General features: G+C 41.6%; 1 protein-coding gene across 3 annotated transcripts in view; it reads right to left on the minus strand.

Annotated features, from left to right (window-relative positions):
- The window catches only part of dlgap2a (discs, large (Drosophila) homolog-associated protein 2a), a 223,705-nt gene that overhangs the window by 49,691 nt on the left and 153,586 nt on the right, over positions 1–20,428 (minus strand). For all 3 annotated transcript variants that reach the window (XM_035413153.1, XM_035413310.1, XM_035413234.1), the window contains one exon: positions 7,809–8,941. In XM_035413153.1, the coding sequence (XP_035269044.1) occupies positions 7,809–8,941 (1,133 nt within the window). The remainder of the gene's footprint in view (positions 1–7,808; positions 8,942–20,428) is intronic.

Below are 20,428 nucleotides of genomic sequence, written 5' to 3' on the forward strand. Positions count from 1 at the left end.
TTCATGGCACCCCTTAAGGAAATCAGTATTTTTGCCATTTAAGTAATTGCTAAAAATATAGAGGAGTCTTGAAAGCTGTGGGAAAATTCACAACTGGCTCAATGTCATTTGCAATTAAGATACGTAGGAGGCCAGAGGAGAATATAAATGGTAAATGCCCTGGGACAGCAGGGAAACACTGCCTGTGGGTCCATTCCTTGGACCCTGAGGTAGAGGTTTGGTTTGGGTCAGGACTAGACGGGCTTCCAAAATTCAGTCCTGTGGACAGCTGTGCACAGTAGTATTTTGTTGCATTTGCCATTTGCAGCATGTAATTAGTTATTAAATGAGCTGTAAACGGCTAACCTCTGCTAAACAAACAACTGTCTTCGTTTGATTGATTTATTGATTAATTAACGAGAAGATTCACACACGAGTGTTAAATGCTAGCCGATCATAAAAAAGCAAACTCTAATGAGCCTGCATCCTGGTTAATCAGATACACGAATCACGGAAATACAAAAATTAATGTTGTCAATAACCTTAACTAATCATGGGACTGGCTAGAACAAAAAACACCCTACATGGGAACTCCCAAAGACTGTTTGGGAGCATACCTTTAGGGACTGAGTGCTGTGTCATGTGCGGATATGACAGGAGAGCTGGGATTGTCTCTGTTATTGTGGAGGACGGGACTCCATAGAACAAGCAGAACAATGCTGTAAATATTCTGCACTGCGAAGAGCAGTGACAAGAAATGAGGATGACAACCCTGTTATCAAGCTTACAGAAGAAATATCTGAGCATTGACCAGGGTCATCCTTCTTGCATTGATATTGCTACCATCTCTTAAGGTTATGAATGAATTCTTGCTGTGTGTGTGATGTGTGTGTGTGTGGGCGGGTGTGAGTGTGTGTGCGCGCGCGCGTGTGCATGACTATCTGTCTGTCTGTCTGTCTGTGCTATAGGAAATGAGCATTCTAATTTGTTTTTTCAGCCACTCAGAGCACAGTCTTGCACTCTGTATTCCTCACACACTAGACACATATTATCACTGCCGAAACAACAGCATGGTCAGACTCTCATCCCTAATCCCATGTTGTTTCTTTCAGTCAGTCAGCCTCCTTTTGACAACGTTTCCATGGTTCTGAGCTGTAAGTCACGGAATACAAAGTGACTAACTCTCCCGAAGGCTTCTCTGGAAGAAGACATGAGAGTTCTTCTGTTGCCGCGGTTTAGACATCGCTGAGCCTTGATGCTTCACAGAGCGAGCTGCGCCTTCATTGAGTCTGCGAAAGGTCTGGAGAGGCCACCGAGGGCCGCCCTGGCCCCTCCCCCTTCTTTCTGCGCTTTCGTTGACGGTGGCAAGGGGGCAAGCTCTCCGGAGGCACTGACACAAGGTGCGGACAACGTATTTATATTCCTCAAGCACTGTTAGGACACCGGGGATGCAGGTAGCCAGTCAATACAACAGGGTCTCTGAAGCAGAGACACTTTTCCTTTTATAATTCCAGTCATGCAGCAGTTAAGTTTGCCTTTTGTCAGGCGTTTTCAAGCCCAAGCCGGCAATTCAAAAGAGACATTTCATTTGCTTGTTAATTCCAACTGCAATATCCAATCAGCATAATTATCAACAAATGAGCCACCTTTTGTAACCTTAAAAAGCAGTTATTTGGCCAGTGACAGGCCCCCCTGCAGTTTGTAATTGCACTTGCAATTATCCCACTGGCCCCACATTGAAAATGTCACATGACTAAAGCAAGCAAAAGGCCAAAAATAGCAGTGGATTCTAGACAGTTACTGAAACTGAAGCAGCTACTGGCAAGATGAAGGAAAACATGAAGCAAATTTTTTTTCTGTTGTGTGGATTGGTTGGATTTACATTGCAGCTGCAACTGCTAGGACCAAGGTACTCAGGCCTATCTTACCACATGATCTCCTCAAATCTGCTATTCCCGAAGCCATGAAGTATATCAGACCGACACCGACAACATTAGCATTTGTACGTGGTATATGCTATATACTACAGTTTTACATCAGAGCACTCCCCCTGTTCAATCATTATATCATGCAGTCCTTATTTACCACTATGGAAAGGCAGTGAAGTTCCAGTGTGGGGAAGTGTTCTTGGGAGCCAGAACAAGGAAGCAGTTTATGATGAACGCTACTTTTCACTCTCACTTAATTTAAGACTTTATTGCACCATCAGCACCAAACACAGCTCCTTAATTAGGTCTTCCAGTTCTACTATCATGGGAGCTGGGGAAGCTAATTGGGACCTTTTTCTGGGCTAATTTGGGCTAATTTCCTCAGGAAATAAAGGCCAGCGGTTGGTGATACTCATGTCGGTGGACAATTTGTATGTTTCCTCGTTTAAGGAATACTTAAACGTGTCCATCCTTGAACTATTTTGATGTTCTATATTCTACTGAACATAACATTATTTAATATTATTTAAAGCTATATATCTTTAAACAGTTACCTCGGTAAGTTACTTACATTTTTCTGGCCACTAAGAATGTAACAGAGCATTTGTGGTTGATATTGAAATTTGATGTTGAATCCTGTAGTATTTTCAGATTATTATGAAAGGAACTCTGTTATGCATTTAATATTTTTACAGAAATTTAAGATAAAATTTTGCAAACTCTCCCTTAACCTTAGTCTGACATTTATTATTATTATTAGACCATTAGAGAAATGCGAAGAATTTCTCATTTTTAATCCATCCTCATTGTTCTGGTTAATGCAGTAGCCCCGCTACATTGATTACACTCACAATGACAATGGATAGCCAATGAGAGATGGACACTTCATAATGGCAATCGTGTTATCAGCTCATAATAATAATAATAATAATAATAATAATAATGCCAAAACCCTAAGAATAATGTTTTATGCAACAGCAAGGTTTACAGATTGCACCATCTGCCAGAAAATAATTCAGAATAAGAACGAACTTCTCACAGTGGAACACCCACCTTGTGTCTCATTGTTTGCTATTTCTAAGCTCAGATTTGTAAGGTAATGCTTTTCCATTCCGTGCTGACATTTGGCAATCACGACATTTAATCTGCACCATCTGTATACACAAGTGAATCAAAGCCGAAACACTTGATCTTTAAACAAGATGTTGACTAATATTAAATATGACTTATGCAACTGATTGCCTTTATGCATAGTCCGTGATACCAATAGCAATAAGTTTTTGTGGTCTCACCTTCAGAAACTTTTATATCTGAAAACATCCCTGCACCTTACTTCCTTGAAAATACATCATTGTCCGAATAGGATTGATAATGTTGACTAAAATACTTCTGTGACTGAAAGCTCTCTATTTTTAGAAGCATGTGCTTACCACAGCCAGGAATCTAATTAATCTGATAAAATGCATTTACTGTATGTCTGCCACTGTCTCAGAAGGTTTTACAGTCTGGTTTGGTGTACCTGACGAGTCTTGATCTTCCTAAATGCTATCATTTAACTTTTTCATCCTTTTGCTATGTGAATCAAGTACAAAATCACTAAAACAAAATAATTTTTTGTTCCTGTCACCTTTCAAATTTCACTATATGACATTTCGGTCAGGACAACTCATGGGTTTAGATGAAATATTTTAATGAATATGCGAGTATATTTTTTGGCTTGGTGCTGAATGGATCTGCTTCAGGTACAACAGTGCACACGCCAGTGTGCAATACCCTATCGAACAGCGAGCACTATACATTTCCCCGACTAAACAGGAGGAATACCAGAAATACCCCAGTATCTAGAAGCAGATACAAACAACAGGTTTTGTGTAGCAGCAAGTGAAGCATGCAAGAGCAGCACTGGCAGTCAGCTGCACCGGAGGCTTTGACTGCTGACTGGGTGCTCCATTGGTAACGTGTGCATGTCATTGAATGGCTAGGAGAAAATGTGTTTTGTGTAAGTGATTGGTTGATTATGGAATCATGTATGTGATTGCTGAGGCCGACCATTGGTCAGCAGCAGCAAAAGTTTTCTGACCAAACTTGCTCTGGGCATTCCAAACAGTAAATTTAAGTTTATTGGCCCAAATAATTTTGAATGCACCACACAACTGAACTGAAGAACAGAGAGGCTTAGTCCATAAAGGCACTTTACTAAGTACAGGCTACTGTAATCCAGGGATGTACAACTTTGGTTTTAGCAGGGGCTAAAAAATTTATGATAGGACTATGATGGGGCAAAAGCACACATATACCCACACACGCACTTCACACTAAAATCACATCCACACATAGCGTATACTCTTCATTGTAGAGAAATTGCTTTACCAAGCTTATACGCTCCCAACAGTGCTAGCCAGAGAGAGAGCAAACTTTCACATTTGAGGAAATGAAATGAGTTTCCAAAAGTCGATTGCCCGCTCCACTCTCTCCCCCGTGGACAGGAAAAAACATGTGGGCCTGTAGCTGACACACTTCCATTTGCAGTTCATGGGGTCGCCTATTGTTGACTGCGGAGAGTGGGCCTCTGAAAAGCAGTAAGCGAGGCCGCTTGCAGTGTCTCTACATCGGCAGCGTACCTGCTGAACCGTGACTCCCATGACGGGCACATCTAAGGCCAGCTCAGCGGATGCTGGGAGGTGGGCTAAATCCAAATATGACAGGTGATCGCTGCTGTTCCGTGCAATGGGAAAAAAAGTTCTTCAAGCACATTAAGTGTGCTGTCAGTTGCCATTGCGAATATCAGTAACTGGCTCATGCCTGTCCCGTTGGTATTCTCGTCTGAAGCTAAGGAAAGAACGAGCAGTCATTCACAATACCTTAGTGTCCCATTCACGAGGCGCTGCATGTCAAAAAATCTGTGCGTCACTCAGCAACTTGACAGAGATACACACTCAAAGTTCTCCTTGCCATGTTATCATCCCCAAACGCCTTAACCACATGAATTGCACATCGTTTCATCATAGAGGCATCACTGATTTTGCAAGTTCAACTGAGAAAAGAGAGGGTGCTGTAACAAGCGATTGCTGTACTGTGGTCAATCTTTAAAAAGTCTTTTAAAAATGGTGTTCATGAATCATGCTCTTGGAGAATACAACAACGGTGGCTCTAGTAGTGTTGTGTCATGCTTAATTTTTTGTTGGCAATAGTTCTGATTTGGGTTGAATCCTGTAATCACAAATACAAACTGAAAGCAAACCAAACACTGATTTCACTTTGAATTCAATAAGAAGTGATCCCGTTTTGATTTGACTTAATTGTTTTTGGTGTTAATGAGCAGCTGCAGCTGGAGGAGGAGAATTTCTTGGATGCACTAGCCATTAGCCAACCCACAGTGATTAGAGTGCCCCCTTCTGGTGAAGTGTATTTTTTTATTTATTCACATGTACTGTATTTTATAGCCTAATTGTAAAATTAAATCAACAAAAAACAGAACAGACTGAATTGTTGAGGGTGGGAGTTCCAAAGGATTTTTTTGGTAGTTTTCAAGCGACCTCTTACACCAGGGTTTTTCAACCTTTACCCCACCCAAACTTTAAGGCATCCAGGGGACTCCCATCAAAAGTTAAAGAGGGTTAGAGTTTTTTAAAAGGCTGTTTGTTTAGAGGGCCAAGCATCTCTGGTGCGAGGCATCCTATTGTATTGTTTGGGGGGGGGGGGGGGGGGGGCATGTGCTTTTCCGATGATGGGAAAAAGAGAGGCATGCTAGTGAGAAATACCTTTATTATTTACAAGCATAACACAGCCAGTTACCCAACATCTGTGCATTTCGCAGAATGTTCTAAACTGTTTTAAACACATGATATTCTGACAACTACCACCTAGTAGGTTATTTGTCATTATTATTAATATTATTTCTTCATTATTATTCATGTTATCCAATCACATCAATTCAGGACTTATTTCAGAGAATCGTACTGGTCCAAGCACATGTCTATCAATGTTACTGAGTTTGCTGCTGTTTTATGGTCTGTTAGAGGCAATGTCATGCGAGGTCAGTCACCGCATATGTTTCTCTGATGTTATTCTCTGACGGTCTGGTTAAAGTAATCATATTCACACTTGTTTGACACGGTTAGCATCTGCCCATTGTCCTTTATTGACAGGCTATTTAATAAGGTTGCCGTCTATAAAGTCAATATTTTAGACTGGTTGCTACAATGTCAGTTGAAACAGGATATGTGATACTAGTCTCGCCCAAGAACCATTAGAAGATGACAAAACGGGGACACCATTTTAGGTCCTACATGGAAGACTGACATCATAGTATCAACGATGTTATGCAAAAGGCCAGTTTTTGTTCTAGCTTTTGTTTTGTTTTGTTTTTGTTATTTTGGTTTACACCTTTTATAAAACTATATACAGTTCAGTCCATAGGTATTTCGACAGTTACATCATTTTTGTCGTTTTGGCTCTGTACTCCAGCACAGATTTGACAATACACAATGAATCTGCAGTTAAAGTGCAGATTGACTGCTCTAATTTGAGGGTATTGACATCTATATTGGGTTATCCACGTAGGAATTATAGCCCTTTTTATACATAGTCCACCCATGTTATTTATTTGAGTCCAAAATCAAATCCATAACAATTTCCTATTTCAGTATACAGCATGTCTTAATAAGACCCCTTTTGCACCTGATGTATTGGAAATGGATTCTACAGAATATATTATTATTTAATAAAGCTTTAAATCTCTACTTGCACTTTGTATCAATATCCTTGTGATTTGTTAACAGTGACTTGTATGGGATCAGTTGAAGAGGTGAATTCAGCATGGTAGAGCAGTAAGCCAACTCCTCCTGCCCTCTGCCCCCTCCCCCCTCTCCATATGTGTGTCGGTAGAAAATGGAACCAGATCTAATTTCTCAGTAGGTTATCACTTGGTCTAGTGACCCAAAAGCACATTTTCACAGAGGATTTCTGCACAAATGTACATACCCCAAAATGACTATGACTGCTGCTTCCTGCATAGTTCTGTTGGGCAGTCAGCAGTATTTCTTTTCAACCACAACAACAAAAAAAGAAACGTAAATGAGAACAATTAGTTACAGCATCCAGAGGCAAGGAGTTGATTCATTTAGCAAAGATCCCACCGTTCGAACCACAGCGAGTTTCCAAGAAAAGCCATTGTCAATATAGGATGAGTGGTTTCATGCAAAACGTTATCCGCCAGCAATGATTATCCCACCAAAGCGTTTAGCTGACATAAGGAAAAATACGCAGGGATTTCAAAGTCCTTTCTTCTCCCCTCTCAGCACCTTTCAGTGTTAACACAGTCATCGATTCTTCCTGCTGCACTGCTGGTTTCAAAGTCATCACCCACAGAATTATGGTGCAATTAAGAATTTTCTTACAAGCGGATGAACAGGAACTTAACTGCAGTGCGGCCCGTTTCTACTGCATAGGTCTCTCACCATTGACCCATTTAAGTTTTTTATGTGATGTACCAATACTGTAATGATTAATGCACGCCACTAGCCAACACCCTAGACGACTGGAATCAATGGTCTGGGTTGTTTTGACGTTTTTGTTAACATCAGCAAAGTAGGGTCAATAATCACTGGTTGAAACCCACCTAGATTGTTGCATAGTCTTCTCAGAAACTTCTCTAATTTCCCTCTACCCTAGAAAAGTGTTGCATGCTGAAAAAACGAGGCTTTTGGTATACTCCATTGGGAGTTGGCATTAAACACTCAAAGTGTCTCCTAATTTGTACTGTTTGTAAAACAAACAGAACATTTGCATTTGTTTGTTAATAAAAGGTAAGGACAAATTTTGTTTGAATCAAAGCCTAAATCAATACCCAGCTTGAATTATTTTGCAAACAAAGTGGATATCCGAAACCAGCTGACTCACCTGCAGGTAATGGCAGGGCCTCAGGGATGGCTTCAGGTCCTGATGCATCATGGGTTTCTCCAGGTTTAAGGAGGACTTGCGGTAGGCCTCCTTGGCCTGGCTGACGGTAAGCGTGGACCAGGAGCTCCTTTTCATGAACTTCCCCTCGGGGGCCACAGGGGCCAGGCCCTCGCAGGCAGAGCACTTGACGTCGTTGTTGCTCTTGGAGGTCTTGAGGGTGAGGTCCCCAAACTGGCCCTGCATGGAGTCGGGGTAGCAGTGGCCGATGACGTGGTCGCCGTAGTGACGGCTCATGACGCTGGGCGTCCGGTACGTGGAGTCGCTGTCCAGGTTGTCGTCGGAGCTCCACCAGCCGGTGGCCGGCCGGTGCTTGCCGTCGGCCTTGCGCTCCTTGCTCTTGCTCCTCTTGCTGTGCTTTTGGTGGCCGTGGTGGTGGTGGCCGTGGTGGTGGCTGTTGCCGTCCCCCTTGAGGCCGTTGACGTTGGTCTTGGACGAGCCCTCGAGCGAGTGGGACTTGGTGAAGAGCTTCTGGACCGAGTGGACCAGGTGGCGGATGCGGCCGGGGCTCTCGCTGCGCTGTTCGGTGGTGGAGGTGCGCTGGTACTGCAGCGTGTGGAAGCCGTCGCGGTGGAGCGGCAGCTGCTTCTCGAACTGGTCCAGCAGGTTGGCGGGGATGCGGTTCATCTTCCCTCCGCAGCCACCACCGCCGCCGCCGCCACCCCCGCCCCCGCCCCCGCCACCGCCGGACGCGTGCGAGGCGGTGCAGTCGTCCCGCGCCCCGTCGAAGTGGGAGCTGTAGTGCATCCTGGGGAAGGTGCTGCTGGAGACGTGGTCCGTGGCCACGGCGACGGGCAGCATCATGCACTCGGAGTGGATGGAGCTGCGCGGGGAGCAGCGGTGGTGCTCCATGGGGCAGCTCTCCGTGGGGCTGAGCAGGTAGGACGGCGACCGGGGGTCGGGGCCATGGTGCCCGTAGTCGTGCGGGTGCTCGCACTCGGGCAAGCCGCAGGTGTGCCCGGCGGTGATCTGGGGTTGAGGGCGGCTGCCGGATAGACCCTTCATGTTCCTAGGTGGCGGGGAAGAGTATCTGTCTTCATCGAAGTGCTGAGAAGAGCACCATGAATACTGCTGGTCTGTCAACAAGAAAAGAGGGAAAAGAGTCAGGCGTTTTTGATGTCAGTCAGGAGTTTTTGATGATGGGCATCCGCAATGGGTAATCTGCAAATTTGGGTATACTAAACAAAAAAAGTCCAAAGTTAAAAAAGCACATAGACACAAATGTCGGAGAGAGAACACTAATTATCGGATCATTCATTTCATTTGCTGTGTCTTATCTCATTACCAGATACCACTTGTATTGTGCTACTGTTTTTGTTGAGGAGTACAATGAAACATTTTCAAATTAAAGAATTATTAAAACAAAGATAGTATATCAAATAATAAAAACATGATTAAACTGTAACAATGCTCACATTTTTTCCTTAAATTGTTACCCATTTTATATTCAAGGAGCAAAGCCTTATTTATTAATAAAATAGAATTTTTGTATCCTTACAACCCACCACTCTTGATTGTAAATTTCGTTCTATTCATGAAGCTGAATAAACAAAAGTGAACAAAACCTGAAAAAAAACAGATCACTAAACAGCAATATTATAGACCATTGATCCCCGAATTAGAGTAGAATAAATATATGAAAATATATCAAAGTAAGACAAAGTAAGATAACTCTTCACACAATGCTGGATGCAGTGTGCTTTCAATAAATATCAACCATTCTAATTTTGTCAGCAAAGGAATTTATATCCATCCAGGAGAGGCTCTCTCTTACAGGTCATCTTACTTTTAATAGACTTATATCCCGAGATGTGAAAAACACAGCTGAGGCCTTCCATTCTCTCTATTCTCTCGTTCCCTCGTTCCTGTCTTTCTGCACCAAACCCCGCTCTCAGGTACCGTTTTCATTTATTCAATGCAAAGTAAAATAATAGGCTATCATTTCGGAGCTTGGGTGCCATCCATCAGAACAGGGATTGGTTTGGAGGGGGATCAGAGATCGTCCTTGGGAGGTGTCCGTTGTGCTCCTCCCCTCTGTGTCTTCATCTTGGGATTAAAAACCCATGCCGCCCATAATCTTTTTATCGCAGGTGGTCAGTGGGTCTTTAATTATAATGCGTTTAACTCAGTAAGCACAAAGCCCTGCCATGTCTGACCGCTTATTAAGGAACTTTAGAACGTGGGCACGTCTGTGAGCGCTGAGGAATTTAAATGAAGGGCTTTCCGAATGAGTGTTTCTAGCCACGGGACAAAGGCAGCTTGAGCAGGCAACTTTCAAGAATTCTCTCTGAAAAGCTTCTGTGTGTCAGTTTTCTGTAAAAAAAAGCACTATGCAAATGGAACTGGAATTGAATCAAAGAAAATATTTACTGTTGCCATGCACTTTGCAATCTTAACCCCACTGTATGTGGGACTGAGCCAGTGGTGTGAAAGACCAGCTAATGTATCTGCGCAGTGTTAGGCAGGTGCCAACCCCCCTATCCTCCCACCTCCCAATAGAGAGGGCCAAAAAGCTGATGGTGCTGAGAAATGGGGGGGGGGGGGTGTTCCAGTAGCTTGAAACCAGGCGATAGGGCCCCCCCCCCCCCCACCCATTAAACCACTGCCTGCCTGTGCAGTGTATAACTGAAATTTGCAACAGACACCTCCAATCATGGCTTCTCATTTACAATGCAGGATGGTTCAAGAAGAAAGGACGAGAGTGCAGCCCTGGGCTCGGTTACAATGAACCAATATTAATGTTGCAGTTTTGCTGAAAAAGCTCCCTGGAGTTTTGCATGTAGGGCTCTGGCTCTGAAAAAAGGCTTGCCCTAATGTTCATTTACCATATATCTCATTAGAACCTGAATTCAATTTCTGTTCTACAAAAAAAAACAAAAAACAAAAAAAAAAAAACAGTAAGCAACACCAAGGAATATATAAACGCACAATCCAGGGCCTTACCAATCACTGATTTATAAATTATATACTATACTATACTATACTATAATTGTATCCTACCAAATTGTCCCCGGATTGTTTTACATTTAGAAACAACCAATTTTATCATCCTAATTATGCAAAATCTTATGAAATTAAGTCTGCAGAAATTAAGTACTGCAGGGCTTCAGTCAGAAAGGTCTGACACTAGAACGGGAATATTCAGAACAGATGGGGCCCAGAACGGCAGCTCATGCCAAACACTTTGATTTATCTCATTCCTATGTGCTCCCCAGGTCACGTTAGTTCAACCACAGTGTGGTTCATGCTTTGGAGAACGATGTAGACGTATGACTCTATCTCTGAGAGAGCAACGCATTTTGAGTGCCTGACCCTTTCCCCGTCATGAAATGATCTCTGAAAGTCTTGGTTGAGGTTGAATGAATAACCCAAGAGCAGGATTTGACATTTCTCTTGAATGCACCACGGAGACCAACTACATCTGTCACTGTCTTTGACATTTTATATATAGAATAACTTTGCAGCAGAAGAGCAGAGGATCGAGAGACCAATTCTGTAATGGCCTATTAATATTCATGGCCATTGGCGAAAACCATCCATAGGAAAAGGCCCTATAGATAACAGGGTATGCGTACTGCATGAATGTAAAATGTCCGTGCGATTCATCCTCTACAAACCCACCATGTCAGAATAAAAATCTGAGTTGGATGGCTGTGGCAGGGAAGCATTTTGGAGAGACAAATGGGTGGTGATGTAACAAAAAGCCATACTCCACATGAGTTTTCCACCCTCAGCAATTGACTAGCTGAGGGTGTTTGGAGAGAGCGGTTTGGACTTGCAGCGATACATCACAGTCGGGAGGGGGGTGAGAATCTCATCTCCGCTTAACCATTTCGGTTCTCAAGCACCGCATGCTTTTTTTTCTTCCTCGTGTTTGCATTCGCTAGCCTCCCGCTAAGTCGCGCCAGCAGGGAAACCTGGTGGAGCCGCCTAGCAGGCTTCAGCCTGCAGAGGGTTGAGTTGTGCTTTCCAAGTACAGCACAGCCCCCAGCCTCCCGACCGCTTCGGTGCCAGATGGAGGGACGGCAATATCGGCCCATTTAAGAATCTGTCTATGTTTGTGGGGTGTGACATCCACAGATCCCCTCTGAAAAGCAGTGGCCATCTGTACTATAACCTAAAATCTTTACAGAAGGAACCAGGAGACCCTCCTCCCACTTCCCTGCTCTCCCAAAACAGGGTCCTCTATGTGGCTTGATTTGCGCCCTCCGTGGCTGCAGCCAAAAGCCACCGGACCCAAGAAATGAATGGTTTGTCTTCGCTTGTCATCACCCACAGCTCGACACTTGCGAGCTACGCTCCTGCTAGGGTGTCTCGGCACATTTAATTTAGAGCTGTAAATCCAATTGTTTTTCTCTTGTGCATTTGACATCCCCTGTGCCAGGTGTTCCCAAATTGCTTTTTGTCAGGAAAGGTGGCATTCTGTTTAAATTTAGTGAGCCCCACCAGTGAGGACTTAAGCAATCATTTGCATCAGAGAGCAATTGAGTTATTTTTATACCAACCAAGTGCGAGATAAGTTGGTATATTTTGTTTTGCTGTGCATTTAGAATAGTTATTTTTCATGTTCCCTATGAACTGTCAATATAATCTACAGTGGTGTTCATCTAACCTTATTATGCACACAGAGTCATCGCTTCGAGTAAGAATTTCTGCTGATTTAACCGTAAACAGCAAAATATTTTTGAAAGTTCATGCAAGCTTTATTGATTTAAGCTTTACCCTTTAGCTCACCCACTAAGTACATCAATGTCATCAATGTTATTCAGATAATACTGGTTCAATGTTATTTTACTCTTAAGAGAAAGGAAAAGGTCCTTCCAGATCTGCCTGGGTTATCTGCACATGAATGAAGGAATCAGTCTCCTTTCTTGCAATAATACCTGAATCTCTCAAAAGAGCAAGCATCATAGCATTTTGCAAAAAGTCAAGATTGGAGGCAGGTCACACTTTCTGAGTTTAGGTATAATGATCTCTAAACATTATGCAGGTACAGTGCTGCATTATTACATATTCATGAACTGTGTTTCCTTTAGGAATTTATCTGGGAGTGCTATAAACAATTGCCTGGAGCAGCAACAGACAATTGCTTTGTCTGGTGTGACTCGAGCAAGAACAATGCATGTTGGTCAGTGGAGACTTATACAATCAATACATCCATTGTTTGCAATCTCGGTTACTGCACAAATAGGCATAATACTACAGGTATAATTTTCCATTTCCATAAAAACTATCAACTTAGCAAAAAATCTAGGGTCTAGTCTAGCATTTGGTATGAAGGTATGAAATGTTATATTTCATTTATACGCACACAATGATCATTGATCATACTGCTGGTACATCTTACAAAAGTTGGAATTTTGACATCATTAAGCATCATGCATTCAGGCAAAAAGGAATATAGCCATGGAGATAAATTATGATGGCAAGGGTAGGTTGTGTGTATTGGTCTAGTGTGGGTGTATTGGTCCAAACAGGGGCACTGAGGAGAGTTAGATTAGAAAGGAGGAATTAAACTGTCGTTGTCACTGTCAGACTACTGCTGTATTATTCATTATCTTTGTGCATGTGGGTGTGTGCGTTAGAGAGAGAGAGAGAATTACACTATAACCGCATTCAAACTCACACACACACACACACACACACACACACAAACACTGCACAGTTGCAGTTGTAATCTTTTCCCGAGTACACGCTGAAACTCCTTTCCTGCGGCGTTGTTGAAGCAGTGGAGTAAAGCCATGATTTCTCATCCTCCTGCAAGCAGTTCCGAGCTCGTCTTTCTTGGCTTGCGAAATAATTTTTCGGCACCCCCTTGCTTTTCCTTTTCACAGCGCCTTGGACCGGCCAGCGTTATAAAGGCATCTTTCTCTCCAGCAGCACTTCTGTGGCCAAGAATGCAAACTTATAATCCTCTTATGATCCATCAGGTAAGCTTACAGCCCACAGTGCACAGGCCCTCTTCCTGCATCGAGCTCAACCTCCATTTGTCCTATTTGTGGGGTTCAGTGACCGAGCCAAGGGCGCTCACGCCTATCTCATAGAAGATTACAGGCCCCACCCCCTCACCCGATAAGATCAACAAGTTGAAGCCTTCAAAATCATAAAGGAACAAATTGTTACAATAACAACAAAGAACATCGTCCACTGCTTCCCTCAGCTCTCCACAGTACGCAGACGTGACCGACCCAGACAGAAAGATAACAGAAGATTCGAATTCGGTTTTCGAAATCAGTCCTCCATTATTTGAACATGCAGCTAGTCTAGCAGTTCCATTCTGCTTAGGAAAGATCAAAATCATTAGCGCTGAGCAGAAAAGGGCACAAGTTCCCCAAAAAGTACCCCGCCCTGGGCATGTCGAAGTGTCCTTGAGCAAGACACCTAACCCCTAACCCCTAACTGCTCTGGCGAATGAGAGGCATCAATTGTAAAGCGCTTTGGATAAAAGCGCTATATAAATGCAGTCCATTTACCATTTACCATTTACCATTTACCAAAAACAGCCCAGCCGTCTTCCATAAAGAGCAACAAATCTCAACCATGTCAACCAGTGCAGCTTACAAACTATTTTTTTGCAATGTTTCAGTCAAGATTGTAGAGAGTAACAAGCTTGTAGCAATATCTTTAACAATTATTTTTACCTCAACCAAAGCACAACACTTCATTAATGGTATTAATAGCTCTAGCTCACACAGCTCTATATTTTTTCCACGGGAAGTCTAACAAAACCATGAGCACACAAAACTGTCACAACCTTCCACAAGCTACATAATAAGTGTATTATCACCACATGTTATGTTCTCAAATTATAATTTTTTATCATTAACATTTTAATCAGGTACTGCAACCAAAGTTGCCAAAGAAACTACTCAGTCGTTCAGACATCTACAGGCATACATATGTACACATAAACACACAAACATACATAGGCACATACAACGAGCACCATAATTCATTAGACAGTGACATTGTTATTTTGGTTCTGTACTCTAGCACTTTGAGTTTGAAAGGATACAATAAACAATGAGGTTGAAGTGCAGACTGTCAGCTTTAATTTGAGGGTATTTTCATCCATATCGGATGAACCATTTAGAAATGACAGCACCTTTTGTACATGGTCCCACCATTTTAAGGTATTACAAGTATTTGTTGAATTGGCTTCACAGATGTGTTTTGTTAGGCAGGTGTATTCATTTGTGTCGTTAGTGAATGCAGAAGAGAGCTGTTGATGTCTAGTCTTGATTCTAGACTTTGCAGTTGCCTTTGGAGATTGTTGTTGGGGTGTGACAACATGAGGAAGACAGCAGTGTCGATGCAAATTAAGCTGGCCATCATAAGGCTCAGAAATGAAAATCAATCAATCAGGAACATTGCAAAAACCCTGGGCATGCCCAAGTCAACAGTTTGGTTCATCATTAACAAGAATAAAACAACTGGTGAACTCTATTATGTCAAAGACCTGGTAGACCGAGGAAGACCACTGTAGTGGATGACCGGAGAATACTCTCTATGGTGAAGAAAACCCCTCTGACAACAGCCCAACAGATCAAAAACACTCTCCTGGATGCAGGTGTAGATGTGTCAAAGTCTACCATACGTAGAAGACTACACCAGCAGGACTACAGAGGGTACACTACAAGATGCAAACCACTGATAAGCCTGAAGAACAGAAAGGCAAGATTACAGTTTGCTAAAAAGATCCTAAAAGAGCCCCAAGAGTTCTGGAACAAAGTCTTGTGGACAGATGAGACAAAGATTAACATGAACCAGAGTGAAGGAAAGAGGAAAGTGTGGAGAAAAAAAGGAAATGCCCATGATCCAAAGCATACCACCTCATCCCTGAAACATGGTGGAGGGGGTGTTATGGCTTGGGCCTGTATGGCTGCCAGTGGAACGGGCTCACTTGTCTTCATCGATGATGTGACTGCAGACAGAAGTAGATCAATGAATTCTGAAGTCTACAGAAATATTTTATCTGCTCAGATAAAACCAAATGCCTCCAAACTCATTGGACGGCACTTCATCATGCAACAAGACAATGACCCGAAACATACTGCTAGAGCAACGAAGGGGTTTTTGATGGCCAAAAAGAGGAAAATCCTTGACTGGCCGAGTCAATCACCGGATCTGAATCCAGTTGAACATGCATTTTACATGCTGAAGAGGAAACTGAAGGCAAAAAGTCCCAAAAACAAGCAAGAACTGAAGATGGCTGCAGTACAGGCCTGGCAGAGCATCACCAGGGAAGATACCCAGGGTCTGGTGATGTCTATGCGTCGCAGACTTCAAGCAGTCATTGCATGCAAAGGAGATGCGACCAAATATTAAAAATGATTACTTTATTCTACATTATGTTAAACTGTCCAATATTTTTGATGCCCGGAAATGAGAGGACTATGTACAAAAGGTTCTATAATTTCTAAATGGTTCATCCGCTATGTATGAAAATACCCTCAAATTAAAGCTTACAGTCTGCACTTCAACCTCATTGTCATTGTATCCTTTCAAACTCAAAGTGTTAGAGTACAGAACCAAAATAACACAAAGTTTGTGACTGTCCAATGAATTATGGTGCTCATTGTAAATACACATGCCCAAAAACACACACGCATACTAATATAGCATAAACATACATACAGCATGAGCACGCCCTGGACCGTGGACAAACATATATATATACAGGACATGGCACATGCGCACACACACAAACACACACACACGCACTCTCTCTCTCTCTCTCTCTCTCGCTTTCTCTCTCACACAGACACCCATCCCCCAAGCTGATGCCCGTGAAAAAGGTGATGAACTCCTTTGAGAGAGATGTACGCAGGCACACCACATTGTGAAATTTAATTAGCGTAAGTGGAAGCCACATTGTTTCCCTGGCTGTTTCAGCGACTGTGAGATGAATAAAGGCCACTGTTGACTTCAGCTGAAGAATGCTCCAAATGCATCACACAAAGGGCCATTTTACCACTGCTAAAAGCCAAAACCAAAATAACCCTTTGTGAAGTTCCACTGAGAACCTTCTCACGTAATACTATAAATGGCTGTCTGTAAAAACACACAAAGACACTGACTCAGGTACAGTATAAGGCAGGGCTCTATCCCATTAAGGTGAAAGAACCGTTCCAGCATTTTACACATAATTATCTACCAAATGGATAACTGATTCAGTCGTTTACGTAGGTTGATGATGATTCAGTGAAGTCAGTCAAGTGAACACACTGGGTTACAATGAAATTATGGATGAAACTCCAAGCTGGAGGTGGAAGGGTTCAACCCTGGAGGACTTGAATTCTGAGGAAGAGTTGTCAAAAATATATATTTACACATAGCCATTTACATTTTGTACTGCTGGCCAGAAATTCTGGCTCTACAAATTTTGCTGAGGGAAATACCTTAAAAGAGTGATTGATGACAAGAATAGACCATTCATCTAAAGCACAGACATTCAGTCTGGACAAGGGCCAATTTGGGTGCAGGTTTGTGTTTTTTAGCCCCGCACAAAAGACACATTGATGCTATTAATCAAGGTCTTGATTGAAGACCATGATTGGTTAATTAATTGAATCATCAGTCGTAGTGCTGGGATAAAACAAAAGTCTGCAACCGCATTGGCCCTTTTCAGATAAGATTGGCCACTGCATGAAGCCTGTTTATGAAAACCCCACGTTTCTGTTATATGACCTACCTAACAAGCCATCCCATGTATGTGCAATTTACAAAATGAATGCTTGCATTTTACAATTGATTTGTGGCACTGTCCTCTGTTTTGTTATATTGCGATATTGAATGTAGGAATACTGAGATGTCAACTTTATGCAAGACTGTCTTATGTTGATGAGATTATCCTATGTTGAAGTAATTTGACAAAAAAAATATCTGGCATACTTCACTTCTTTTAAGTTTGTTCTCAAGCTTAAAAAATCTTTCAGAGAGTACAGACATTTCAGTGGATGTGAGTGTGAACTATATTAAGAAGTACTACGCTGCATTGCAAATTACAGGAACTGCAGACCACAGATAATTGTGAATTTAGCACCTCAGAGACCTGTTAATCTGAGAAAAAAGAACATTCTTGCTAGGGCTTGCAAGTTTTTCCCCCGTCAATGCTAAAAATAAAGTTCCTATCTGTGGTTAAAAAACATTCTGTAATTTTGTCTATTTGGTTCCTCGTAATATAATTATACTTCCATTCCCATCCAAACATGAAAAGAGAAACCACAACCCATTGGTTTTTCACATGTACACGTTTTTACCATTCATTTCTTGGGTCCCATGACTTTATATGTGCACTTTTTTATACAGGTAGCAATGCAGCAATGTGCAATGTCGGTATTAATGCAATGCTTTTTATTCTGTTCTGTTAAATGTTTTTATTTTTTATTTTTTGAAACTCATTTTAATTGTGCGGTATTCACATGGCGCAAACAGCTTTTTTGATGCAATTGTTCTTGCGTTGGTTCCATTATGGAAGAAAATAAGGTTCAAAAAGATTGAATCTAAGAACACATTGAATCTAAAGGATTTGGATTTTTCAACTGTGAAATTAATATATTTGGAATTTAAAAATGTGAATTAAATACATCTGAATGTAGAGATTTTAATTCACATCTCAAACATTTAGCTTCCCAAAATTCAAATCTCAAAAAACCAGGCTCCCAAAAATTCAGGTTACATTTTTTCCAAATTCAGTTTTTAAGAATTTTTGGTTTTCAAATATCAGTTTGTAGAAATTCAGTTTCAAAACAAGTACAGAAAATCCAAATTAGCCAATCATCATCGATCTCTGTGAAAAGGGCCAATGAATGACGATTCCATGCTGATAATCTGAGACCTGAGCCAGCCGCAGCAGACCAAACACACACAGAAATTTACCAACATTAGCAAACAAGCAATGCATGAATGGTGAGTGCAGCTAGTTGTAGGCCTATTATTTATACTATTTATCATTAATCACTTTTGCAGCAAGTCAAGCAAACAAATTGCCAGAATGGTATATGTGTAAATTATATAACGAGTAAGCCAATAAATAGCATTCTAAAAGAGAGTTTAGCGTCGGTTAGTTTCTGCACTCCCACCCTTGTTTTTGTTTAACTACAAATGGCCATAGGCAATGTGCCATGGAAAGTGGAAAGTGCCTCACGGTTACCAAAGTAACAGAGTGTGAAGAAAGCACCCATTAACCTGGCTGAGGGGAGTCATGTATGTGATGGAGAGAAGTTTGCTCTTCCTGTCAAGTTGAGAAGCTTGCACGCTGTTATCTTTAAAAAGTGTGTTACATTCGTTCTTAGAGTTTCAGAGCATAAAATCTTACAGAAATTACCACCAGAATTTAATTTAAAAAAAAATTTTTTTTACCTTCGACTCACTATAGAGATTAAACATTTGTTTTAGCAATTTGGCATGCTCAGCAACTGATAGTCAAAGTTAATGCCAAAACCTTTTTTTTTCACTTTCATGAATAAGCTGTCATATTTTAGGACAGGCTAATCTTTTCAACATACTTCTTTCAAATTTGGGGTAACACAAACTACCATAATAATTCTCCACATCAAGTGCTTCCAACAACTCTGTAAATGTCTTAAGCGACAATGAGATAATGAGATTAACCATGTTTAACTTGATATCTCTTAACAAGTGACAGATCTACAATCAATTACATACATGCATAAATCCAATTATGGCATTGCATCTGTGTGCTGTATGTCAGTGTGATATCTCACTTGCAATCATGCATTAATGAGGGCTCAGCAGTTTTCCACAGTTTTTGCTCCTCTTTCTACAAAAAATAGAAAGCTGCAAAAATTTTAGCTGAACAAGTTTACATTTTTGAGCATGCACCTTTTTTGGTATTAACAGGCAGTTTAATGGAGGCGAACGTACCTTAACAACCAAAGGGCAACCAAAGGGTTGGTGTTAAATGAACTTCAAGGGCGTAATAGTCATCCTTAAATTAGTTTTTAAACAGTGCCCTCCCATTACAAATTAGACTGGATGTCAGCCAAGAAGTTCATCATCTGATTTTCAGTTAGTCACTGAATGACATTTACGAACCCCATAAGGACAGAAGAACTGTCAAATAGCGACAAGCCAAATTTACCACTTGATGATTTTTTTTCACCGCTATTGACAATATATACAAATGATGGTGACGTTGAACACATTAAAATGGCATCAGCGAGAATGTAATAGCACAACATCTGCTCATCCTTGTGTGGAGGCCAATTAAGGCCAATTATTAAAACCCACTTGCTTTCTACTACAAGGTGCCCTGGGGTATTGATCGCATCACGTCACGGTTGCTCCCTAATGGCTGTCCTTGAGACAAAAAATAATAATTCAGCAAGACAACCATTATCATTCATTCAAACATGAAATACTGTAGCTACCACTTGGAAAAGCAAACATTGAGGCCACTTTGGCCAATACCTGATAATTACCCTCAGCACATCTCTCAGAACAGTCTAGATGAAAGCTTTGACATACAAAGGCAATACAAATCTCCTGTGAAGATTGATGAACACAAATTGAGCCCAGTTTTTATTTATTTATTTATT

Source organism: Anguilla anguilla, chromosome 1 (assembly GCF_013347855.1).
Source record: "Anguilla anguilla isolate fAngAng1 chromosome 1, fAngAng1.pri, whole genome shotgun sequence".
Lineage (NCBI taxonomy): Eukaryota > Metazoa > Chordata > Actinopteri > Anguilliformes > Anguillidae > Anguilla > Anguilla anguilla.